This window comes from Ictidomys tridecemlineatus, chromosome 2, assembly GCF_052094955.1.
Source record: "Ictidomys tridecemlineatus isolate mIctTri1 chromosome 2, mIctTri1.hap1, whole genome shotgun sequence".
Lineage (NCBI taxonomy): Eukaryota > Metazoa > Chordata > Mammalia > Rodentia > Sciuridae > Ictidomys > Ictidomys tridecemlineatus.
In genome coordinates, this window is record NC_135478.1 from 175338577 (window position 1) to 175366071 (window position 27495).

Genomic DNA, 27495 nt, shown 5'->3' on the forward strand with positions numbered 1-27495 from the left:
TCTCACTTTTTGCCACCAGGGGCTAGGGCCGAATGAAGTTAGATGAGAAAGAAATCTAAGAAGCCGAGGAGGGGAGAACCTGGAATCTGTGGTGATTTGGGGAAGAGAGCATCAGCTGGCTACTGCTGGGTATGAACCATCCTGACACGAGTGGCTTAGGAAGACAACCACTTGTGGTTCCTCACAAGTCTTCACCTGGGGTTTGAAGCATCTGGGCTAGACTTCTCTGGGGGTGGTTCTGCCCACGTGTGTCTCATCTTCTTCCTGGAACTCATGGGTTAGAGTACCCTCCTGGAGACAGACAGCACAGGATAATTAAGCACAATAGCACACAGACTGGTAAAGTCTCTGTTGTGTCGCATCTACAGACATCCCATTGGTCGAACTAAGTCATATGTCCCTGCACTCCTCCCTCAGGGGGGCAAGGGCCCACAAAATGACATAGCAGAGGATATAGGCACAGGGAAGGGTGTCGAACTGGGACCATTCAAGCAGTCCACACAGGGAGCTGCCTCCTTCTTAGAAGTAACGAGAGAAAGGGGGGACAGCCCAGGTGGGAAATAGGAAGATTCTTTGAGAGTCAGACATTACAAAATACAAAAGAGAGAGAAAGATTATGACAGCAGCCCCTGTGATTAGTGTCGTGTTAGCCTTGATAAGACAGTTGGTAACTAAAGACAGATAAGTCTTGCTGTGTGGCCAAGGGTTGGGGTGGGGATGGAGATCGCTGCTTAAAGAAGTAGACAACTAGGTGAATAGTGCTATTTTAGAAGATAGAAAGAAAAGAAACAACAAGAACCAAAAAAGAAAAAAATTCTGGACTCCAAAACACATGTGGAGAAATGAACTCAGGGCTAAGGTGAGGTTACAAGTATTCATGAAGTTTGTGCCTAACCTTTAACTAACTCACACCTTACTCTGAACCTCTGATAGCCTTACTCTCATGGCCTGATGTTGATGTTCACACCAATATCAACAGCTACAGTCTGGCATATATAAAATATAAAACTTGCAGTGAATTTAATGAGTATTCAAAAATCTCTTTCAGAAAAAAAAAGAGAATCTTTTGTCTCAGGGTAGGGGACAAACTTCTTAAATAGTCTGAAATATGTTCAGATTATTTAAGCAGGTCTCACTCATCTCACTAGTAGTTGACAATTTGTGTTTATATTTTATGTATGTCGTCCTTGGTTCAAATGCCAAGTCCAGATTCTAATGACTTTTTGTTCTCTACTGTATGTAACATATCTCTGCAGCTAAAATGTAATTTAAATATGCCTTTTATACTCCCAAAATGTGGCATTGTTGTCCCCAGGGCCTGGTATTTAGAATGGTGCACTGCAAATAGGAAAGAAGAAAGCAGTGAGCCCTATACATGAAAATCAATAAAGTCATAATCATGGCCGTGTAGAAAGGACTGACATTTATTTCTATTTTAGTCCAAGCTGGAATTGGGCTGTGTCTCTTTCAGTCCTGTACCCACTGTGCTTGGCCTAGTGCCTGGCATCAAGCAGGTGCCCTATATTTATTTGAACTTAACTAACTGGGATCTTTCTACACCCCCAAAAAAACTGAAATAAAAGAGTGGTAAGATATTTCTCATGCACTTTTCCAGGCATGGAGTCATCTGTCTTTACCATCTGGTCCCCAGCTCATGTAGCTGGTTGCTTTTTCACAGGGCAGCATCACCCAAGCAAGCTATGAGACTAGAGCATGTGATCAGTCCCACACCCTCATGTTGAGGGGCTTCTTTCTGTTATTAGAATGCTCTCTGAGTCTCCCATAAGAGTTGTTTTTTTTTAAAATAAGACTAAGTATTTAAAACAAAGAGTGCAAGTTCCCATAGTGCTAAAATCTTTTTAAAGATCAGAGCAGGTTTGTGTTGTCTTGAATAATTTAAAAGAAGTGCAAATAAGAAATTGTCATCTGAAACATCTCATCTCAGGTAATTCCATAAATGTTTCTCTCAGTAATACATTTGACTGACAGATGATTCCAAGAGCCAATTTTTAAGACAAGTCTAGGACAAATAGACATCTGAGGGAGTAGCCTTTCACTTGTCTTTTGTTAAGCAAGAAAAGATAGAATGGGGTGGTGGTGCTTAAAGAACTCTTATCTCCTGAAAACTGACTTTTCTAAATGTCTGAGGGGTTAATCAAGTCTCTAGATTCTGACTGTAAGAAAACACCATTGGGAGGGAGAGAGAGTGATGCACGATGTACTGGAAGTTTGTCACTTGGTGAACTTTACTTAGGAGTGGACACTATTAGCAAGCCCTAGGTACTCAAGGTTACTGCCATGTTTGCATTTGCTCCCTACCCAGCCTCTGCTTTGTAGTTCCTTTTCAGAGATATTTTTATCCCCCTTGTGATCTAAATTCCCTGCTTTTGAAGGTGCATATGTATATGGAGGCATCCACTGGCCTTTGAATGATGACAATCACTTTAATGAGCCTCATAATTCAGCAGTGACCTGCCTCACAGACTGTGTTGTGAAGAACTGATGAAAAGATTGTGGAATCCTTTGCAACTACAAAGATGATAATGAGGAACTCCACAGAGAGTATAAAAATTGTAGCCAAGAAACTAGAAATTTTTATCAGTAGGCTTTTAGAAAAATGCAGTGACCCCAAGGATGCTTAGACCAGGGCTGTCCAACAGGAATGTCTGTGAGCCACATATGTGACTTAACGTTTCCTGTAACATTTTTTTAAAGTTACATGAAGGTGAAATTAATTTCAGTAATATATTTAACCCACTATATCCAAAATTTTATTTCAAATTGTAATGGCCATGTTTATATTGTCTTAAAAATCCAATGTGTATTTTATACTTGGGTTCATCTCAATTCAGATGTGGCCAGTGACTCTAGTAAAGGACAGCCCAAGAAGGAGCTACAGTCAGCCCACCTAAAATAAGACATCTGGTTTTCATGGAGTAAGGTCCATGAGTATCTGAACTTGACCCACAACAGATCTACAGATCTTCTCACTTGACCCACAACAGATCTAGGCAGAACGAGAAATTAAAGTTCAGGGAAGCCATGCACTTGCCATCATCACACAACTAATGATGGCAAAGCTGGGAAGGAACTCGGGCCTGCCTCCAGAGGCTAGGTGCTTCCCATTGTATAATGTTCCCTCCTCAGACAACTCTGGTAGCTGTGGTCCTCAAACTAGTAGACATCCTAATTACTGGAAGAGATTATTATTAAATTATTAATGAAGCACTGGTCTCAGTTTCTAATTTAGCAAGTCAGGGGAGAGGGAGCAGAAAATTTTGCATTTATAACAAGTTCCCAGGAGAAGCTGATGCTAATAGTCCAGGGACCACACTTTGAGAATTTTTGCTGTCTAGACTGGATTTGATGCCTTTCATAGGAAACTGTCTTTAGCTAATAATGATAATTACCTATTCTTCCATAAACTATACTTTGATCTGTGAATTTGTTCAATTGTTGTTCCCTTAGTCAGCTAAAGTTGGCTGCTGCATACTAGTCCTTAGATAGGTCCACCCATTATATTCAATTAACTATAGAATATAGTTATTTCCCTATTCGTTGCAATAGGGAAGTATTCGCCCCTTCCCTCAGTTTCTGCAGAGAAGAAGAAATGATACATGTGGACGTCTTATATCATGTAAACAAGGGTAGTCTTTTCCAAAGTGCACTGTTTACTTTTGAAATTTGCACATTGCATTTTTTTAGGGTGTGGTCACATTTCCTGGTGACATTTTTTAAAATCAAATGATAGTCATTGCACATTCATCGCAGTTTAGAAAGATCCTGCCTCACTCTGAATTTTAACTTTTTGTATTTTAACCACCACTACTGTCCAAGGAGCAAGAAATTACCTACCTTTCTACCTAACTGTAAATTCTACCACCTCTTGATTTATTAAGTGGCTTGGGGGCACTTTCAATCTTCCTAGTCATTGACCTCTATCCCTTTTCATTTTTGCAAGAGAGAACTCTTTCCATTCCTCTTATTTATTTTTAATGCCTTTAAGCCCTTTTTTCTACCCCAACTCCCAAGCCCTGTCATATCTGAAGAAAAACAGCAGATTACCTTGTGCATATCAGGGAGCTCATCACTTTCACGAGATGACAGCAGTCCCAGGTGTGCTGCTGGGATGGCATCAGGTCAAACTGATATCTGCACACAGAGTAGAAGTCATCTTCATTAGATGCTCCATCAGAAATAGGAGGAACATCTGTGTGTTTGAAGCTGGAAAGAGAGGCAGCCTGTACCTTTCGGGTTTTTCCTCAGTCATTTAATGGCAAGATGAATGAAAGTGCAGTGGTGTGGGCAGGTAGGCTACAGGGGCCACCTTGGCCTTTCAGCCTCACTCAGCTCTGGGTCTGCCTTTCATAACAGATGCTCTAAACCTATTTCTTTATGTGCATGTTGATTGATTGATTTGTATGAAGGGGGATTAAGATTTTCACAATAATTCATTCTTAAAGCACTCATAGCTTTTAAGAACAGAAGAGCATGGTTTGAGTGTATTTAAATAAATAAAACAAAATAAGAATCACAGTACCCTTATATTACAAAGATATGATCTGAGTAAAAATATTAGGGGTTTGGGCTGTAGCTCAGTGGCAGAGTGCTTGCCTAGCATGTGGGAGGCCCTGGGTTCGATCTTCAGGACCACATAAAAATAAACAAAGGCATTCTATCCATTTACAACTACAAAAAAAATTATTTTAAAATATTAGGAGAAAGGGTCACAAACTCAGTCATGTTCCCCAAAATTTCTGTCATTTCTCAAAGCTTCTCCCCATGACATTCCCCATCACCACCATGCTAGTCTCTGTACTCAGGTGCTAGTTCCAGAGGAACTGGAGGAAGGAGGGTTTGGGAAGGCTGTAGTAGGAAAAGGGAAACACTATAGATTTTTTAAAAATGAACTTCAGGAGCTTTTCCTCTGTTGTGCAATTCATAAATACAGAATTCCTTCATTTGATGTGAGGCAGGATCTTTCTAAACTGTGATGAATGTGCAATGATTATCATTTGATTTTAAAAAATGCCACCAGGTAGAAGAGTCATAGAGTATATTTCCTCAAATACCTAGCCTGTCAGAATTTTCATTCAATTTCATCTTGACACAAACGTGGATTTAATCCTTAGAGCACAAAACCCATCCCCCAGATGAAAAGACACAGAATACCCATGTTGCAAGCCTCCGGATGGAAGTACCAGCGATCCATATTAGAAAGCAGCCATTTGTCTCCATAACATCACAAGAGAAAGGTCAAGAAATTTTGCCAAATACCACCAAACTACTTTCTGACCTTGCCAAATCTCCTTGCTTGCTGTGAAGTGTTTCTCAAAATTTCATGTGCCTGTTAATCACCTTGGAATCTTATTAAAATGCAGATTCTGATTCAGTAGAGTCTTCATGTCTAATAAACTCCCAGGGGTGCCAGCACATCATACTTTAAGTAGCAAGGACCTAGAGGGTTTTGTTTCTTATCTGAAAACACTACCTGGTATGAGAGGGTTAGGATTCAGGGCCTGAGACTTGATACAGTCACTACAGTGGGAGAAGACGGGGGCTGCAGATAACAGGAAGGAAAAGTTAGGATCCAAACGCAAGTGACAAGGGTAAAGCAGCAGAACTCAGCATCTGGAGAATAATGTGACAAATATCAGGTGGTGGCCTTGGAAAGCAGTAGAAATTAGGACACCGTGGTCACTGAAAGGGTAGTGGATGCAATAGGGAATCTCAAAAATCATATTGCTGTGCCAGCAGGCAGCTGGGAACTCTGCCTCTGCGTCGTGGTTACCTAACCATAGAACTGAATGCAAAAGAGAAGACCAGGGATAGAAGGAGAAGAGAGGGAAAGGAGATACGGATCCTGGTGAGAACAAGACCATGGTGGAGTACTGAGGCACACATTCAAACCAAGGGCAATCAGATAACAATTTACTTACCAAAAGGGAGGCTTCAGAAACATGGTTGAGCCCAGAGATATGGAAACTCATCCCTAAAGAAGCTCACATTCAATATGTATGATCTGTCCTGCCAGGTACTGTTGTTTATATTCATTTTCTCCACCTAATTCTCACAAATTTATATGTCAGTCATTATTATTCCATTTTAAAGAAATATCTGAGGTTTAGAAAGATTTTATATTTAGCCTAAAGTCCCTCGCTAATAAGTAGCAAAACAAATGGTCCATATTGTATACTCTCTTCATAACCCCAGGAAGGTCTAAGAGCACATGGATGGAGTTACCTAGACCTTAACCCAGGGCTCCTGCAATCTGCGCCAGAACCAAGCAAGGGGGTGAACCTTCAATGGCACAAAAGGTCTGAACTGAAGATGAAAGTGGGCAGGAAGGCAAGGGTGCCTGGCATTGTGTGACATGGTAAAGACCAGCTCTTTACTAAAGCTAAAATCCAAGAGGTTAGTATTCCATCTGATGTGTGTGTGGTAAAAATTTGCTCCCATCCATAGGCTCTCTCATCAACTCACTGTTTCTTTTGCTGAGAGAAGCTTTTCAGTTTGAATTCACCTCATTTATTGATTCTTGATTTTATTTCTTGCACTATAGGAGTCTTGTTAAGGAAGTCGGGGCCTAATCCAACATGAAGAAGATTTGGACCTATGGTTTTTTTTTTCTATTAGGTGCAGGGTTTCTAGTCTAATTCCTAGGTCCTTGATTTACTTTGAGTTGAGTTTTGTGCATGGTGAGAGATAGGGGCTTAATTTCATTTTGCTGCATATAGATTTCAAGTTTTCCAGCACCATTTGTTAAAGAGGCTATTTTTTTCTCCAATATATGTTTTTGGCACCTTTGTCAAGTATGAGGTAACTGTATTTATGATTTTGTCTCTGTTTGTCTCTGTGTCCTCTATTCTGTACCATTGTTCTACAAGTCTATTTTGGTGCCAAAACTATGCTGTTTTTGTTACTATTGCTCTGTAGTATAGTTTAAGGTCTGGTATATTGATGCCAACTGCTGCACTCTTCTTGCTAAGAATTGCTTTGGCTCTTCTGGGTCTCATTTTTCAAGATGAATTTCATAATTGCTTTTTCTATTTCTATGAGGAATGTCATTGGTATTTTGATTGGAATTACATTAAATCTGCTGCTTTTGATAGTGTGGCCATTTTGACAATATTAATTCTGCCTATCCAAGGACAAGGGAGATCTTTCCATCTTCTAAGATCTTCTTTAACTTCTTTCTTTAGTGTTCTGTAGTTTTCATTTTAGAGGTCTTTCACCTCTTTTGTTAAGTTGATTCCCATATATTTTACTTTTTTGAGGCTATTATAAATGGGGTAGTTTTCCTAGTTTCTCTTTCAGAGGATTTGTCACTGAGGTACAGAAATGCCTTTGATTTATGAGTGTTAATTTTATATCCTACTACTTTGCTGAATTTATTTATTAGTTCTAGAAGTTTTCTGGTGGGATTTTTTTAATCCTCTAGGTATAGAATCATGTCATTGGCAAATAGTGATAGTTTGAGTTCTTCTTTTTCTCTCTGTATCCCTTCAATTTTTTTCATCTAATTGCTCTGCACTGATCCCTAGGATATATAAAGAACTCAAAAACCTTAACACCAAAAAAACAAATAACCCAATCAATAAATGGGCCAAGGAAATGAGCAGACACTTCTCAGAAGAAAATATACAATCAATCAACAAATATATGAAAAAATGTTCAATATCTCTAGCCATTAGAGAAATGCAAATCAAAACAACTCTAAGATTTTATCTCACTGCAGTCAGAATAGTAGCTATTAAGAATACAGGCAACAATATGTGTTGGCGAGGATGTGAGGGAAAAGGAACACTCATACATTGCTGGTGGGATTGCAAATTTGTGCAACCAATCTAGAAAGCAGTATGGAGATTTCTTGGAAAACTTGGAATGGAACCACCATTTGACCCAGCTATCCCACTCCTGGGTTTATACCCAAAGAACTTAAAAACAGTATACTATAATGACGTAGCCATTTCAATGTTTATAGCAACACAATTGACAATAACTAAATTTGTGGAACTAACCTAGATGCCCTTTAGTAGATGAATGGATAAAGAAACTGTGAGATGCCCTTTAGTAGATGAATGGATAAAGAAACTACACACACACACACACACACACACACACACACACAAAATGGAATATTACTCAGCATTAAAAGAGAATAAAATCATGGCACTTGCAGGTAAATAGATGGAGTTGGAGAATATTATGCTAAGTGAAGTAAGCCAAGCCTAGAAAACCAAAGGCCAAATGTTTTCTTTGATATGTGGATGCTGATCCATAATGGGGTGCAGGCATGGGAGGAATGGAGGAACTTTAGATAGGGCAAAGTGGAAGGAGGGAAGAGAGGGGGTAGGAAAGATGGTGGAATGAGATGAACATCGTTACCTAAGAATGTGTATGAAGACAAAAATGATGTGACTCTACTTTGTGTACAACCAGAGACACGAAAAATTGTTCTCTATAGGTGTACTATGAATTGAAATGCATTCTGCTGTCATGTATAACAAATTCGAATAAATAATTTTTTTAAAAAGCTATAATCCAGAATTGTGATTATGACAAAAATAACCCAGTCTCTGTGTTAGCTATTCTATAGCTAGTTCATTTTGTATAGGAATTTCCCATACCTTATGCCCATACCTTATCAACATATAATTGGCACAAAAAAAGTTAAAGAGGGCAGAAGAGACATTGCAACATCATAACATCCCAACCTTATTCATAACTTGTGCTTATTTCTTCGTGTTGGTCTCTAAGATGGACATTTCATTCTAAGTAACATAATGGCTCCATTACAGTATACCCAGAGACTGTCATGGGTGTGTTAGGATGTACTCCAGTTGCAATGAACAAAAATTGCCCATATTTGGTTTATGAATAAAGCAAGTAAGTTAGATATGGCAGGAATATGCAGATTACCTTACTGGACTTCATACTCAGCTTACTGCCTGTTGCAGGCTGTAACCCAAGAAACCACAATACTCAGACTCCTTGCACTGCAGGAGGTGGAGGCCATACCCAGTAGTTGATGAGGATATGGCAAGGTGAGGGTAGTAGTAGCAGAAGGCCCAGTGGTCACAGGAAATCAGCCCTTTAGTGTGGAGTTTCTCAAAAGCAGTGTGATTCTAAAGCTGATGGAGCAGCTTCTTGGCTCTCCAGCTTCCTGGAAAGGGCAGTAACTCCCTCGTTGGGCCATTTCCATGGAGCTGTTTAGTTCTTAGGGTAGTTACCCAAAAGCTTGACCTCAAGCCTTCTCCTCTCCCTAGCAAGGACTTGGTAAGTACCTCATTCCTGCATTAAATACCTTTCTGCTTAACCTAGCTGCAGTGGATTCTGCAACTGAACCCTGATTAATTCAAAAGGAATTTTCAATAAGGATCCATGGGAATATCACCTAAAAGTGAAATCATAAATAAATCAATTAGTGCATTTCTTATTCTGTGCGTGTGTGTGTGTGTATGTGTGTGTGTGTGTACCTTTAACCTATTTCATTCTTCCTTCTAAGAAGGAACACCTGCTTTTTCCACCAATTGGTCCTTTATACAATGAATTTTTAATCCTCTTACTCCCTAACATACACTTGCTCTGAGATGATACACATACAGTCCTTTAGTCCTAATTCAAAATTCCCAAAAGAAAAGAATCTGATTGGCATAGTTTGAGCTAGGTGTCAACTCTGGGTCAATTGGCTATTATTTTAATTATAAAGTTATAAAAATTATAAATCACTTAAATTATAAAAACCTGTGAAGTTTTTAGTAGCTTAGTAATCCACATTTATAATTAAGGAAACTAAGTTTTATACAGTTTACATGACTTTTCTTAAACCAAACAACTATTTAAGCAGATAATTCAGGATTTATACCCCTGTCTTCTGACCTCAAATTCAATACTCACTTCATTATATCATCATGCCTCTTTAGTATTTATAATTTTATATCTTTTGAACACTTTATAATTTACAATGTGTTTTTATATCCTCTGTCTCATTTGATCCTTCCAACAGTCCCATTATTATTTTTATATCTATTTACAGATAAGAAATTTGATGTTCACGGAAGTTAGATGACTTGTTGAGGTCATATATTCCATTAGAGCTCATGCCAAGGTCCAAATCTCCAACTTCTAGGTCTTAGAGGAATTCTTGTTGGGGTGAGAGTTGGGGAAGCCAAAATGTAAATGAAGCTAAATCTCAGGATAGCACACAATATAAAAATGATAGGATATCATTTCTTATCATGATTATCAATTCTTATAATGTTTCTAAGAGAAGCAAACAGCAGGTGACATTCTGGTTTGGTTTTGTGCTGGTTTTGATGAAGTTGTTGGCAAAAATTCTGTTGGACACTTAAAGTCTGATAAATGCATGGTAGTGAGGGAGCACCTCCCTAGAGACAAGGATGACTCGCAGGTTACTAAGAAGCTGATAAAACACATCTGAAATAGGAACTACATTACTTAGCATTTGAAGGCCAATGTAGACTGCACAACTCTGTTGGGCTCAGTATTTGGCCAAAGACTATGCAATAGAGTCTTGTTAATCTACAGATACCAAGATGATCTCCCAATTTTAGTATTCTTTGGAATTACTTCGGTTGGATAGGGATAGCATTAGCATGAAGGACTCATCCTTGCCTCTTGTTTCCATGTTTTAGAAGTAGTTATGCTTTCCCCTTCAACCTAACTTTTGCAAAGAAAGCCATTTCCCTAGAGAAATTGCAAAAGCATTTTCTGCATCATCTTTAACTAACAGCTATTGAACTGTTATCATGTACAAAGCACAATACCAACTGTGCAAAAGATCAAATGCCTCTAACTTCTCACAAACTGATGACCTTGTGGCAGCAGGGCAGAGCTCCGTGATGGAAGGCTCTCTTATTCTAATTCTGACCCAGGAGGATTTTCAGCAGGTATTTCCCCTCCCCATTGTTTATGTACAACACAGATGTATGATTACTCTGAGGCACAATGAAGGAAGTCCAGGCTTCAAATCTTGTGCAGTTGTCCTGCCCGTCTCCTGAACAAGTTCTGGAAGCCCCTTCATGGTCATCATCAAACCCATCAACCACTGCACCCTGATCATTACTAGGGCGTTGTTTTGAAATGCCAGCTTGTTCTTCCCTATTTTGTAGTCAGCTCTTACAATTCACTCAACCCACTCTGTGGCTTGTTTCAATACCTTTTCTGCTGTATCATCATTGTATAACAAAATTCTTTGTTGTTGAGTTGACACAAAATCCATAATGATTCTCTGGAATGACTCTCAAATAATTTCTGTGGATGGTGAAACTTAAGTTTTGTTGCTATCTTGACTTTTGAAAGGATAAAAGAAACTTAGGAGATATGGGAGACAATTTGCAGAGTGGGAGTGGTATAATCAAAGTCTAACCTGTACTGACTTGACAGTCTGAATGCCTTGGCAGAGGCTGATGTGAGGAGCTCCCTCTCTGACAAGACCCTTAGATCCTCTCATAAGGTCCAGTCACTAGAGGATTATTTCTGACCTATGCTGACTTTCTCTGCCTTCTGCATTTTATATGATCTTAACTTTAAACTTAAAATGCTAAATGGATTAAATTTCACCTGAAAAACTATCATTTGCTCTCTCATTGTGATTCCATTTTGCCCTCGTCCCCATCTATAAGGAAAGAACATCTAGGATTCCACTGTTTTCTGCATCATCTTTAATGGAGAAAACACTGTTTTCTTTTTTTTTTTTTTAAGAGAGAGAGAGAGAGAATTTTTTAAATATTTATTTTTTAGTTTTTTCGGCTGACACAGCATCTTTGTTTGTATGTGGTGCTGAGGATCGAACCCGGGCCGCACTCATGCCAGGTGAGCGCGCTACTGCTTGAGCCACATCCCCAGCTCAGAAAACACTGTTTTCAATTTTTTTTTTTAATTGTTCTTTTTAGTTATATGTGACAACAATTCTTTTGTTCCTCCACATTTTGTCTGTGCATTACAGTTGTACATAATGGTGGGATTCTTTGTTACACATCCATACATGCACACAATATAGCAATACAATTTGTCCAATATCACCCCCCAGTACTCCCCAACCCTCTCTATCCCTACTTCCCACTCCTTGGCCCCTTTCCTCTATTGATCTCCCTTTGATCTTCATGACATCTGCCAAGGTCCTTTTTCCTCTCTAGTTTCCACATATGAGAGAAAACATATGACAATAAACTTCTGAGTTTGACTTTTTTCCCTTCACATAATAGTCTTGAACAGAAGGCTTGGGTCCATCCCACCACAGGCAGACACCTGCCGGAGCTCAGGCTCTGGCACAGGGACTCCCTCTTCAGGCCAGTAGACCACCATGGTAGCCCATGCCTGACCCAGATCCACCCACACCAACCTGTGCGGGGACCCAGGCTCACAGTAGGCCTGGGTCCATCCTGCCACTGGCAAACACCTGCCAGAGCTCAGGCTCTGGTACAGGACCGCCTCCTCAGGCCAGCAGACCACCACGGGAGCCCAAGCCTGGCCCAGATCTGCCCACACCAACATACGCAGGACCCAGGCCCAGGTAGGTCTGAGTTCGCCACTTCCCCACCCAACCTTAACCCAAGCCCAACCCACTTCCATCTTAGGACACAGCAGACATCCCCATAGCCTTTCCCTCACAGTAGCCCCTACCTTTTTGACAACAGACAGAGCCTAGAAGCAGCTGCATCTCTGAGCAGGCATCCCAAAGACTGTGTAAGGCCCAAACTTTCAGCCCCATCTCTGTAAGACACTGCATCCATCTTGGGGCACCTCCACTATTATCTCGAGTTACCTTGGCTATTGCCACCATGATCTTTAGTTGCAGTACCAGACATTGAGGGACACCAGCAGGGTCTGCAAGCCCAATATCAAAGAGGTACAGACAATATGCATGGATACTACAAGAATATAGGGTAGAAACTGTAATATCTCAGATCCACTCTGCAAGAAAAGAAGACACATAGACAACATGAAAATACAAAGGAGAAAAGTACCCCCAAACAAACGGACACTATAATAACATAACCCATGGACAGCGAAGTTGATAAAATGCAGTCTGGCTGGGCACAAAATAACCAAGCCACCACAAAAACTTGTAGATTCCAACAGCAACTCTTTATTCCCGAACTCTCACCAGCACTCTACATGCACGTTCTGGGGAAAAATACACCCTCCACCAGGGCTCTGCGTACCAAATACCCTCTGAATCCCGCGGGAACTCAATGGGAACTCAAGGAGCGGGTGCCTGAGGCAGCAGGATACGCCCTATTCCCAGCAGGATCCACCCTAAACCTGGAGCCACCCTAAACCAGCAGGATCCACCCTAAACCCAGAGCTGCCCTAATCCCTGAGCAAGGTCACCTTTTAAACCAAAACTCTCAAACATTCATGCAATGTCACTGCAAATGACCTGGGTCCAAGGCAAGCCCATTTCCACAATGGAGAGTCCTCCCTCTAAGCAACATTGGGTAGGCTGACAAGGAAATTGCCATGCGTCATTCCTACTTGGCTATGGCTCTCAGCATCTCCCCCCTTCTGATTAATTAAACAACAAGCAATGTGGCTCTCAGCATCTCCCCCCTTCTGATTAATTAAACAACAAGCAATGTGCCTGTTAGGTTGTCCAATTCAACATATGGTCCTTACCCATCATCGGATGAACTGACCTCTAGGCATCAGCCTCCTGTCTTATGTTGGTACCACTGCAATTGGATCATACCCATCACTGACTACCAGTCCAGCATACAGCCATACTTGTGGATAGGCCTATGCACCAGTGGGGGGGGTGAGGTTCTTTGCCTCACCTCTGTTGGCCCCCAAATTTTAGACCATCACTAGCAGAAGGGAGGAGGATACAGAAATGCCATGACACCAAGCCAATTGACAGCTCTTTTGGAAAAATTGTATCACCAGTGACACCATCAGCAAAAATATGCCAGCACTACCACAATTGGCTGCACCAACAGATAGTTCACAATGCATACAAGTGATACATAGTCCAGGCAAGTTCTGCAAGCAGTTCAAAGCAGAGGAATCTATCAATATGTCCATTTCCTCCCAAAGTAAATTGACTCCTTGATTGAGCATTACTTGTTGAGTTATTATTCATTGATGTATCAGTTTATACAATTTACTGTGATAGCTATCATAGAAGCTGTAGTTTGGTTTTATCTTTGTCTTCACCGGCACTGGGATGAAGATAGGAATTCTGGCAATGATGCTAAAAAGAAATTATGTAACATTCAAACAGGTACTAAGAAAACAATTTTCTGAACAATTTACATTTTCCTGAACAGAATTATTAAATATAATGAAAAGGAAAGGTGAAAGTAAACAAACAGATCTGTTAATCTCCTTTAAAAACAATCCTTAACAGCTGTTTACCTAATTTAAATTAAACCATTTAAATCATGTGAATAAAAAAAATTCGGATCCATTTTTTCATGAGCGCTCCTCATATATGAAATATGGACATATGCACATACAGACATACAACACAAAACACAAGAGTGCACACAAACATACAACACATAAGACAATAGTAAAGGCCTTGTAGCTTTACACAGGTGAAATCTCCATTGCAATGTTTAAAAACTCCACAGTCAAAAAATAAAACTGATCAGAAAAACATTAACTTAGGTCTATATGAGCTCAAAAACAAAATAGAACTTTATGATGTGGGAAAAGGCAATAATAAAATAGATATTGAAAAAAGCATCCTGGTTAATCACTGTCGCAGATGTAAGAATAGCCAAGCAGGAGCTCTGGATATTAGCTGTTATGGATTTGAGTCAAATCATCTTTTTGGTGTGTACAAATTGCTTTGGTTACTCTCTCTGGAATCCAAATCGGCTGCTGTTCTCCCTGTGGAAACACAAAAACAGAACCCCGACTCCAGACAATTACTGGGTCAGGACCTTTCCATTGTCCTGTTAGAATATCTTTCCAAAGTACCTTAGGCTTATGTTCATTTTTTGGATACATATGTCTTTCCGCAGCACTAAGCCCTGACGAATCCAAATTTTAAAAGTTTAGAGTAAAAAGGGTTATTTTAAGTTTATCTTTGGGGGATATATACACCTTTCCAATTCCCTCTTTTTGCTTTAATAAGTACGTTTTAATAGTTTGATGAGCTATTTCAACTATGCCTTGTCCCTGTGGATTGTATGAGATTCCTGTTATATGAGTAATGCCAAATGATGAGCAAAATTGTTTAAAAGAGGTAGAGGTATAGCCAGGACCATTATCTGTTTTTAACTGTTTTGGAACACCCACAGTGGCAAAATTTTGTAAACAATGAGCTACAACATCTTTAGTTTTTTCTCCAGCATGAAGGGAGCCCATCAAAAATCCGGAAGAAGTATCAACTATAACATGCAAATATTTTAATTTTCCAAATTCTGGCAAGTGTGTGACATCCATCTGCCAAATATGGTTAGGTATCAGTCCTCTAGGATAGACTCCAAGATTAACTTGTGGTAAAAAGGTCACAAAATTTTGACATTCTTTTATTATATGTCTGGCTTGTTCCTTAGTTATTTTAAAATGCTTTTGTAAAGTATTAGCATTGACATGAAACCTTTTATGAAAATTTGTAGCTTCTTCTAGTGTAGAGAAAATATGTATGTCATGTGTAGTTTTACCTGCTAAATCATTGCCCAAACTAAGGGCTCCAGGCAATCCTGCATATGCCCTGATATGTCCTATAAAGAATGGATCTTTTCTGTCCCAGATTAGACTTTGTATAATGGAAAACAAAGAGAAAACAGTAGAGGAAGGGAAAATCCTACCAGCATCTTCAAGGGATACTATAGCATTAACTACATACTGACTATCAGAAAATAAATTAAATACAGAATCTTTAAACATCACAAAAGCTTGTAATACTGCATTAAGCTCTACCTTTTGAGCTGATTGTTTGGATACTAAAAATGTAAAAGTTTGATCAGGTGTAACTATTGCTGCTGTACCATTATTTGACCCATCAGTGAATATTTTTGGAGCATTCATGATAGGGGTTTTTCTTGTCATTTTTGGAAGAACTACAGGATGCTTAGACCAAAAAGACAACAAAGGATTAGATGGTAAGTGATTATCAAATGAAACATTAGATTTACACATGATTATTGCCCAAGTATTTAACTCATTAGCTAACTCATCAATTTGATCCATAGTATATGGAGTAATAATTTTATTGGAAGAAATTCCAAACACTCCCTTCGCTGCTTTTATTCCTTTGAGTATTAATTGTCCTATAGCCTCAGGATACCTAATAAGAATAGTGTTAGGAGAATAAGATAAATGTATCCACAATAATGGACCTTCTTTCCAAAATACTCCTGTAGGAATATTTTTTGTTGGTAGTACAATAAACAATAAAGGCAAACATATCAATTCTATCCAAATGCATACTTTCCATATATGATTCAATAATTTTTAATGCCTTTCTTGCTTTAGGAGTTAACATGCGGGGTGAATTTGGATCTGATGGACCTTTTAGGATATCAAATAAAGGTCCCAACTCTCCTGTTGGTATGCCTAGAAAAGGCCTTATCCAATTTATGTCTCCCAATAACTTTTGAAAGTCATTCAGTGATTTGAGTTAATCAACTCGTATTTGAATTTTTGGTGGACAGACCATGGTTGAGGATAATAGATAATAATTAATTGGAAAATTTAATTGTACTTTATCTATTGCTATCTCTAGATTATAATTTTTTAATAAGTTTGTAAGTGTGGCATAACATTCCAGCAATGTGTTTTTATCTTTATGTGCTAATAATACATCATCCATATAGTGAAATATTTGTAGTTCAGGATTTTGATTTCTAAGTGGCTGGATTGCTTTGTTAACATAAATTTGACACATAGTTGGACTGTTAGCCAGCCCTTGAGGGAGTACTTTCCATTCATATCTCTGATCAGGACCTTCATGATTTAATGCAGGGATAGTAAATGCAAAACATGGACTATCCTCGGGATGAATTGGAATTGAAAAAAAACAATATTTAATATCTATAGCTAAAACATGCCAGGTTTTTGGCAAAGCAGACAATTGAGGAATCCCTGATTGAGCAGGTCCCATAATAACCATCTCATTATTAATGGCTCTTAAATCTTGCAATAATCTCCATTTACCAGATTTCTTTTTGATGACAAAAATGGGAGTATTATGGGGAGATATGGAAGGTTGTATATGTCCTTCCGCTAATTGTTGTTTGACCAGGTCATGGGCTACTTGTATCTTTTCTTTAGTCAGGAGCCACTGAGGAACCCATACTGGTCTTTCTGATTTCCAAGTAATTTTGATTGTCTCAGTGGCCCCTTCTGAAAACCCAATCCATGTCTATTTATTCCTTGATCTATTTGAATTGGTGCTGCTATACCTTTTTTTTTGTTCTCCTAATCTTTTTTCTTTCCTAAAACCTTATCTAGCCCTAATAGTGGGCGCATTAGGATTGATGTTATTTGTTAACGTCAAACCTAATTGATCTAGGACATCTAGTCCCCATAAATTTATAGGAAAATGATCCAGTACATATGGCTGTATAGTTCCTTCACATCCTTCAGGATCCTTCCAATCTAAGACCATTGCACTTCTATGGGGATTAGTTGCCACTCCTAGGCCTCGAAGCGTTTGAGTGGCTTGTTGTAATGGCCAATGTTTTGGCCATTCTTGATGAGATATGATGCTAAGGTCAGCACCTGTGTCCAGTAGCCCATTAAATTCATATCCTTGAATATTTAGTTTTAGCATTGGGTGAGAATCTAAATTTAAAGACAGCATAGCCCAATCTACACCTGTGGAGCCTAATCCCCTGGAACCTCTTTCTACACTATGACTAGAAAATTTATCATGTAGGCTGGGTATTATTAACAACTGTGCTATTCTATCTCCTGGTGAAATTACTGATATACCTCTTGGAGATCTAGCTATAATTTTTATTTCACCTTCATAATCGGGATCAATTACCCCAGGACTTATCATAAGTCCTTTTAGTGTAGAAGAACTGTGTCCCAATAATAAGCCTACTGTTCCTTGGGGAAGAGGTCCTTTTACTCTTGTGGGAATGATTTGAACTCCCATCTCTGGAGTTAGTACTGCTCTGGCGGAGGCGCAGATGTCCAACCCTGCGCTCCCTCTGGTTTGTCTGATGAGGGATTTAATGGACAATGTGTCCTGGGCACTACCCTGATGGTGTTGCTGGGTTCCTCCACTGCCCCGTATATTTGTGGTTGTGGGTCCCAGAGCATTAGGCCCCCAGTCCGTTTTTTGGCAATGGGGTCTGATGCCTTTCTCCATGATATTGTGGGTAAATACTTGGTCCTTGTCCGTTTTTTGATAAGGAAGTACCCTCTATGGTGGTTTGAGTATGGCATTCATTAGCCCAATGTCTTCCTCTACGGCATCGTGGGCAAATACCCGGTATTCTATTCCTTTGATACCTAGTTTTGTTAAACCCTTTTCCTATGGGGCAATTCCTTTTAAAATGTCCTGTTTGTTCACAATTGTAGCATGGTTTTGGCCTGGCATCTAAAGCCTGTTGTACTGCAGCTGCCAAGACTTGCCCTTGTTCATTAATGTCTCTACATAATTTAATATATGTGTTTAAATCTTCATGTTTCCATGGTCTAATAACCTCTCTGCAGCAACGATTTGCTTGGTCATAAGCCAGTTGTTTTATTAATGGCATTGCTTGTTCTGTATCCCCAAAAATTCTGGCAGCTGTTTGAATAATCCTATCTACAAATTCAGCGTAAGGCTCATTAGCTCTCTGTATTACCTTAGATAGCTGACCTTGTAAATCTCCATGTCCTTGTAAAGTCTTCCATGCCCTAACTGCGTCTACAGCAATTTGTGCATATATAGCAAGATCATATTCAATTTGTTGCCATTGACCCTCATAAGGTCCTTTTCCTAACAACATATCTAGATTTCTTTGAGGGTATCCGGCTGCTGCATTTTGCCTAGCTGTCTCCGTGCAAAATTCCTCATTGGCAACCTTCCATAACAAATATTGTCCTCCATTTAGCACAGATTTACACATGCTAGCCCAATCTGCTAGCGTCATGTCCAAGTTGGTAATGGATTCGACCATGCTTACCGTGAAGGGTGCTTGGGGACCATAGTTTGTTACAGCCTCCTTTAACTGCTTCACTGTTTTGAAATCTAAAGCACGGTGAATTTGCTGCCCTCCTGCCTGCTCAAGTACAGGGCATGCTAATCTTTGAGGTCCTGTCTCAGGATCCCATTTATCAACTACGGGGGTTGAGGGCCACTCAGCTGTTTCCATAGGTGGAGCTATTGGTTGAATTACGCCCTCTGGTGATAGAACGGAGTTAGTAGCAGCCTCCTGTTGTAGCCTTTTTCCTAATAGCCCCTTTTCCTTTAAATTTTCTTCCTCTGTCTGACTAGCTCGAGAGACCTTCTCTTTTGCTTGATCTAAAATGTCTTTCTCCATGGTCTGAACCTCTAACAATTTACTTAACACTCTTTCGGTTTGTTTTTTACTAATTTCTAATCTACTATAAAGATAACGCAACCCAATAAGATAACACAAAACAAAACCACAACTGAATGAAACAAAAACTGAATAAAAAATTGTTGTATCAATTTTCTCTTCCTCAGGGCCAACAAACTTCAAACCTTGAGCCAACCATTTTTCCCAGTTTGCCTGAGAAAGTTCTAGGGATAGGCAGCTTGAAACAAAAACAAAATAAATCAAAACAAGAGCACATTGTTTTTTGAAATGGTCACCCATTCTCTCACCTTCCCTCAGGGGCGAGCCATTTCATTTACCTCCAAGCTTCAGACGTTCCCCGCACGGGCCACCAAATGCCGCAGTCTGGCTGCAGCAAAATAACCCGGGGGTGACAAACAATTTGTGTACATTGATACATCAGGAGTAGGAGCCATTTATTATAGGACCACAGAGGTATTTATACATTCCACACAGCTTATCTTAATTAACATAAACTAGATACAGCAGTCAACCAATAAGGAATCTCCAAACTTAATGGCTTGCTGGCATTACTTCACAAACCACTCCCTCTGGCAAAATGCCAGGCGCCATCCTGACTTGTTTATAGACTCTAACAAGAGAAGGAGTCCAGAAGGTTCATAATTAAAATGATCTGTGAATTAAAGAATGACCTAAGTGAGCAAATACAAGCAAAAAAAATTGATCACTCCAACAAAGAGATAAGAGAGCAAACACAAGTAGCAAAAGATTACTTCAAGGAAGAGATACAGACTGAATTTTAAAAAACAGTCAGAAATCCTTGAAATGAAAGAAACAATAAACCAAATAAAAAAACTCAATAGAAAGCATAACCAACAGACCAGATCACTTGGAAGAAAAAATGTCAAAGAAAGACAAAGTATACAATCTGGAAAAAAAAAGTTGACCACACAGTGAAGACAGTAAGAAACCATGAACAGAACATTCAAGAATTATGGGACAGCATTAAAAGACCATATCTAAGAGTTTTTGGGATAGAGGAAGGCACGCACAATCTCTTCAATGAGCTAATATCAGAAAATTTCCCAAGCATGAAGAACAAATTGGAAAACCAAATACCAGAGGCTTACAGGACACCAAATGTACAAAATCACAACAGATTTACACCAAGGCACATTATAATGAAAATGCCTAGCATACAGAATAAAGATAGAATCTTAAAAGCCAAAAGAGAGAGGAAACAGATTATGTATAGAGGGAGACTAATTTGTATCTCAGCAGATTTTTCAACCCAGACCCTCAAAACCAGGAGATCATGGAACCACATATACCAAGCTCTGAAAGAAAATGGACACCAACCAAGAATCTTACACCCAGCAAAATTAAGCTTTAGATTTGATGATGAAATAAAAACCTTTCCTGATAAACAAAAGTTAAATGAATTTACAACTAAAAAGCCTGCACTACAGAACATCCTCGGTAAAAATATTCCAAGAAGAGGAAATGAAAAACAATGATGAAAACCAGCAGAGGGAGGTGTAACACTAAAGGAAAAAATAATCAGTGGAGAAACCAAGTCAAATACCAAATATAAACAAAAATGGCTGGGAATACAAATCAAGCCTCAATAATAACCCTGAATTTAGTGGCCTAAACTCACTAATCAAAAGACATATACTAACAGATTGGATTACAAAAAAGAAAAAAACCAACAATGTGCTGCCTCCAAGAGAATCATCTCATAGAAAAAGACATCCACAGACTGAAGGTAAAAGGTTGGGAAAAATCATACCACTCACATGGACTGTGGAAGCAAGCAGGGGGTTCCATCCTCATATCAAATAAAGTAGACTTTAACTTAAAGTCTATCAAAAAGGATAAAGAAGGACACTACATACTGCTCAAGGGAACCATACACCATCAAGATTTAACAATTATAAATATATACACCCCAAACAATAGAGCATCTACATTCATCAAACAAACTCTCAAGTTCAATAGTCAAATAGACCACAACACAATAATTTTGGGTGACTTTAACACAACACCTCTTTCATCACTAGATAGATCTTCAAACAAAAGCTGAACAAAGAAAATATAGAACTCAATAACGCAATCAATAACTTAGACTTAACTGACATATATAGAATATTTTATTCTTCAGTGAGCGAATACACTTTCTTCTCAGCAGTACATGGATCCTTCTCTAAAATAGACCATATTTTATGCCATAAAGTAACTCTTAGAAATATAAAAAAGTAGAGATACTACCCTACATTCTATCAAATCATAATGGAATGAAATTAGAAATCAATGATAAAATAAGAAATAAAAGCTACTCCAACACCTGAAGACATCAAGGAGGAGATTAAAAAATTTTTAGAGGAAAATGAGAACACTGATACAACATATTGAAATCTCTGGGAAACTATGAAAGCAATTCTAAGAGGAAAGTTCATTACATGGAGTTCATTCCTTAAAAGAAGAAAAAGCAAACAAATAAATGACTTAACATTACATCTCAAAGCCCTAGAAAAAGAACAAATCTACACCAAAAGCAGTAGAAGACAGGAAATAAACAAAATCAGAGCTAAGATCAATAAAACTGAAACAAAAGAAACAACTGAAAAAATTGACAAAACAAAAAGTTGGTTCTTTGAAAAAAATAAGTAAAATTGACACTCTTAGCTATGCTAATGAAGAGGACAGAGAAAACTCAAAATACTAACATACATGATGAAAAAGGAAATATCACAACAGACACTACAGAAATACAGAAGATAATTAGAAATTATTTTGAAAACTTGTACTCCAGTAAAATAGAAAATATTGAAGGCATAGACAAATTTCTATAGTCATATGATTTGCCCAAAATGAATTAGGATGATATACACAATTTTAACAGATCGATTTCAAGTGACGAAATAGAAGATGCCGTCAGAAGCCTACCAACCAAGAAAAGCCCAGGACTGGATGGATACACAGCCAAATTCTACAAGACCTTTAAAGAAGAACTAATACCAATACTCTTCAATTTATTTCAGGAAATAGAAAAAGAGGGAGCACTTCCAAACTCATTATATGAGGCCACCCTGATTCCAAAACCAGACAAAGACACATTAAAAAAAGAAAACTTCAGACCAATATATCTAATGAACATAGATGCAAAAATTCTCAATAAAATTCTGGCAAATCAAATACAAAAACATATCAAAAAGATAGTGCACCCTGATCAAGTGGGGTTCATTCCAGGGATGGAAGGTTGGTTCAACATATGGAAATCAATAAATGTAATTCATCACACAATAGATTTAAACATAAGAATCATGTGATCATCTCAATAGATGCAGAAAAAGCATTCAACAAAATACAGCACCCCAACATGTTCAAAACACTAGAAAAACTAGAGATAACAGGAACATATCTCAACACCATAAAAGCTCTCTATGCTAAGCCCCAGACCAACATCATTCTAAATGGAGAAAAATTGAAAGCATTTCATCTAAAAACTGTAACAAGACAGGGATGCACTCTTTTACCACTTCTATTTAACATAGTTCTTGAAACTCTAGCCAGAGCAATTAGATGAAAGAAATTAAAGGGATACTGATAGATAAAGAAGAACTCAAATTAGCACTATTTGCTGATAATATGGTTCTATACCTAGAAGACCCAAAAAGTTCCACCAGAAAACTTCTAGAACTAGTAAGTTAATTCAACAAAGTAGTAGGATACAAAATCAACACCCATAAATCAAAGGCATTCCTGTATATCTGACAAATCCTCTGAAAGAGAAACTAGGAAAACTACCCAATTTACAATAGCCTCAAAGAAAAAAATAAAATACCTGGGAATCAACTTAAAGAAAGAGGTGAAAGTCCTCTACAATGAAAACCACAGACCACGAAAGAAAGAAATTAAAGAAGACCTTAGAAGATGGAAAGATCTACCTTGCTCTTGGATAGGCAGAATTAATATTGTCAAAATGACCACACCACCAAAAGCACTATACAGATTTAATGCAATTCCAATCAAAATACCAATGACATTCCTGGAAAAATAAGACCCAGAATAGCTAAAGCAACCCTTAGTAAGAAGAGTGAAGCAGGCGGCATCACTATACCAGACCTTAAACTGTACTACAAAACAAAAATAACAAAAACAGCATAGTATTGGCATCAAAATAGACTTGTAGATCGATGGTACAAAATAGAGGACACAGAGACTAACTCGCCAGTTGACAAAGGTACCAAAAACGTACATTGGAGAAAAGACGGCCTCTTCAACAAATGGTGCTAGGAAAATTGGAAATCTATGTGCAACAAAATGAAATTAAGCCCCTATGAGAGAACCATGTGAGAACCATGCACAAAACTCAACTCAAAATGGATCAAGTACCTAGGAATTAAACCAGAGATCTTGTACCTAATGGAAGAAAAAGTAGGCCCAAATCTCCATCCTGTCAGTTTAGGCCACAACTTCTTTAATCAGACTCCTATAGCACAAGAATTAAAACCAAGAATCAATAAATGTGATGGATCCAAACTAAAAAGTTTCTTCTCAGTGAAAGAAACAATCAGTGAAGTGAATAGAGAGCCTACAGAATGGGAACAAATCTTTATCACAAGCACATCAGATAGACCACTAATCTCTAGGATAAGTAAAGCACTCAAAAACCTTAATACAGTAATCAAATAACCCAGTCAATAAATTGGCCAAGGAACTGAATAGACACTTCTCAGAAAAGGATACACAATCAATCAACAAATATATGAAAAAATGTTCAACACCTCTAGCAATTAGAGAAATGTAAATCAAAACTACTCTAAGATTTCATCTCACTCCAGTCAGGATGGCAGCTATCAAAAATACAAACAACAATAAATGTTGGTGAAGATGTGAAGATATAGGCACACTCATACATTGCCGGTGGGACTGCAAATTTGTGCACCCAATCTGGAAAGCAGTATAGAGACTCCTTGGAAAATTTGGAATGGCACCACCATTGACCCAGCTATCCCACTCCTCAGCCTGTACCCAAAGGACTTAAAAATAGTATACTACAGGAATATAGCCACATCAATGTTTCTAGAAGCACAATTCACAATAGCTAAACTGTGGAACCAACCTGGATGCCCTTCAGTAGATGAATGGATAAAGAAAAGGTGATATATATATATATTATTTAGCATTAAAAGAGGATAAAATCATAGCATTTGCTGGTACATGAGTGAAGCTGGAAAAGATAATGCTAAGTGAAATTAACCAATCCCCAAAAAAACCAAATGCCAAATGATTTCTCTGATTTAAAGTTACTGATCCATAATATGCTGGGGGGAGGGGGATGGGAGGATTAAACAAACTCTAGGTAGGGCAAAGGGGTAAAGGGAAGGGAGGGGCATGGGGTTAGGAAATATGGTGTAATGTGATGGTCATCATTACCCTAAGTACATGTAAGATGACAAGAAAGATATGACTCTACTTTGTGTACAACCAGAGATATGAAAAATTGTGCTCTATATGTGTAATATGAATTGTAATGCATTCTGCTGTCACATGTAACAAATCAAAATAATAAATAAATATTAGTACCTGCCTCAGAGGAAAAAATTAGTCTCAAGTTACATCAATTTTCCTACAAATGACAAAGTTTCATTTTTCTTTATGGCGGAATAAAACTCCATTGTGTGTATACGCCACATTTCCTTTATCCATTCATCCAGTGATAGATAACCTAAACTGGTTCCATAGTTTGGCCATTGTGAATGGTGCTACTAAAAACATGGGTATGTATTTATCATTGTACTATGATGACGTTACCATGCCTAGCCTTTTGAGGAACCTCAATACTGATTTCCATAGTAGTTGTACTAATTTACAATCCTACCAACATTGTAAAAGTGTTACTTTTTCTTCACATCCTCTCCATTTATTATTATTATTATTATTATTTATATTCTTGATAACTGCCATTCTGACTGGTATGAGATTAAATCTCTGTAGTTTTAATTTGCATTTCCCTAATTGCTAATGATGTCAAACATTTTCTCATATATTTACAGGCCATCTATATTTCTTACTTTGAGAAGTGTCTGTTTCATTCATTTGCCCATTTATTAATTGGGTTATTTGATTTTTTGTGTAAAGTTTTTAAATTTTGTTTTAAATTCTGGATATTAATCCTCTGTCAAAAGAGATTTTCTCCCATTCTGTAGGTCATCTCTTCACATTCCCATTTGCTTTCTTTACTGTGCAGAAGCTTTTTAATTTGATGTCATCTCATTTATTAACTCTTGGCATTATTACCTGAGATTTAGGATGACTTTTCAATTCTGACCCCCTCAAAATCTCAGCAAAAATCTGACAGTGGATGCAAAGGCAATGAAATGTTGCTTTTGGCTTGCATTTTCTCCTATACCTCTTACTCCCATTTTTCCTTCTAATTTCCTTTGTTCCTCAATTTTACTCTTCTATTACTCTACCAGACTATGGCAAAATTCAAAATGAGGGTTTGGAAACCATACCAGAGGTCTTAGAAAATCATACTCAGATGCATAAGATGAAATTTTAGGAGAGAAAACCCACTTCAAATGTTTTTAGTCAATATCTCTGGTTAGCATCTGATTAGCCCTGGTTTGCCCACCAAGATTATTCATTTTATTTCCATTATTGTTTGCATTTAGCAGAGTTTATAATCACAAGAAGCACTGTCTTTATCTTAAGAAACTTAGCTTTTAAAATAAAGCTAAAAGGAGCATCTCCAAATTTTGTGTGAAGCTATAATCACAAGCTGACAATACAGGTTAAAGTTTTGATCAAATGGGGTGAGATGGAGATGATATTTGTCAAGGTAACCATCCTGTACAGATTCTGCAGTCTTTTATTTAGGGCCCTCAGTGAGGAGACTAGCAGAGGTCAAATAAAAACTGTCAGAACTGGAGCAGCTGGAAGTGAGATGGAGCTGAGGCAGGTCATTTGGCCCTGCAGTCAGGGAGCGAACTCTGAAAGACAAAGTGTGGATGCAGGAGGATCTGAAAACCCAGAGGTACTTCTGGCAGATTGCTTCCATCTTGGAAAGGACCTAGAGAGAAGGTCTGAAAATTCAGATAATACCCAGAGACACAGGATTAACAGAATCATCACCCACTCTCTGACATTATAAGATCTGGGGACACTGATCTGATTCTCTTTGGATGGTATTTATGTAGTCTCTGTATAAAGTGCGCGTCTCAGCTTCTCCAAAATGAGTTTTGGGTACTCCGTGTATATATTTTTTTTTTTGGTTTTATAAAATGTTCTCAGCTTACTTTTTTTTTTTAAAGGAATAATAAAATTTTTATTTTATAAAAATCATTAATATAGTGATAAAAATTTACTTGTTTTGAATTCCACTTTCAAAATGGGGTTAAAATTGTTTAAATTTTATTTTATCTTTTTTCTTTTTTAAAAATTATTCTTTTTAGATATACATGACAGTAGAGTGTATTTTGACATATTATATATACATGGAGTATAACTTCCCATTCTTGAGGTTGTACACGATGTAGAGTTACACGAGCCATGTATTCATATAGGAACATAGGGAAGGCAGCTTACTTTGCTATTCGAGCTCGTATTTCTAAATACTTTCCTTTGAGCCTCTCAAAATACAAGCACTAATTACACCAACCCTGCAACTTCCTCTTGAAGTGTGGAGCGTTGTTGTTGAAAAAGGACATAGAAACTGAAGAGAATGACAAAAGTCTCCTGCCAAATCCAGGGGTTGACTTCAAAATAAAACCGAGATGTTTGATGGCCCCCAACTCCCTCACCTCACAATCACACCATCACACTTGACTCCTTTTCCTTTCTCCCTCCCCTCAGATAATTCTTAAGTACATTACCATCACGTGACTGGGCCTTTAAAGAGACAGTAGAACAAGTGAATGAAATCAGCCTGGTGATTTTGGCTGTTCCTATAGGAAAATGCTCCCAGATGGTTTTCTGTCCTCTCATCCTCACTAGGTAGCATTCCATTTTCTAATCCCTACATCTC

The 27495-nt window shown here is 38.2% G+C and overlaps 2 protein-coding genes across 53 annotated transcripts in view; one reads left to right on the top strand and one right to left on the bottom strand.

Annotated features, from left to right (window-relative positions):
* LOC110597581 (LHFPL tetraspan subfamily member 3 protein) overlaps positions 1-27495 on the top strand; it is a 518310-nt gene that overhangs the window by 351725 nt on the left and 139090 nt on the right. The gene's annotated exons all lie outside the window — the stretch shown is intronic.
* LOC120891895 (uncharacterized) overlaps positions 1-27495 on the bottom strand; it is a 210890-nt gene that overhangs the window by 149866 nt on the left and 33529 nt on the right. For 18 of the 50 annotated variants that reach the window (XR_013435176.1, XR_013435175.1, XR_013435179.1 and 15 more), the window contains 2 exons: positions 4066-4152; positions 196-291 (listed from right to left, as the gene is read on the bottom strand). The exons of 14 other annotated variants lie outside the window; for them this stretch is intronic. Coding sequence is in view for 1 of the 36 variants with exons in the window: in XM_078040224.1 (XP_077896350.1) it covers positions 4066-4074 (9 nt within the window). In the remaining 35 variants the exon portion in view is untranslated. The remainder of the gene's footprint in view (positions 1-195; positions 292-4065; positions 4153-27495) is intronic. 18 more of the 50 variants (XR_013435198.1, XR_013435196.1, XR_013435208.1 and 15 more) reach the window with 2 other exon arrangements.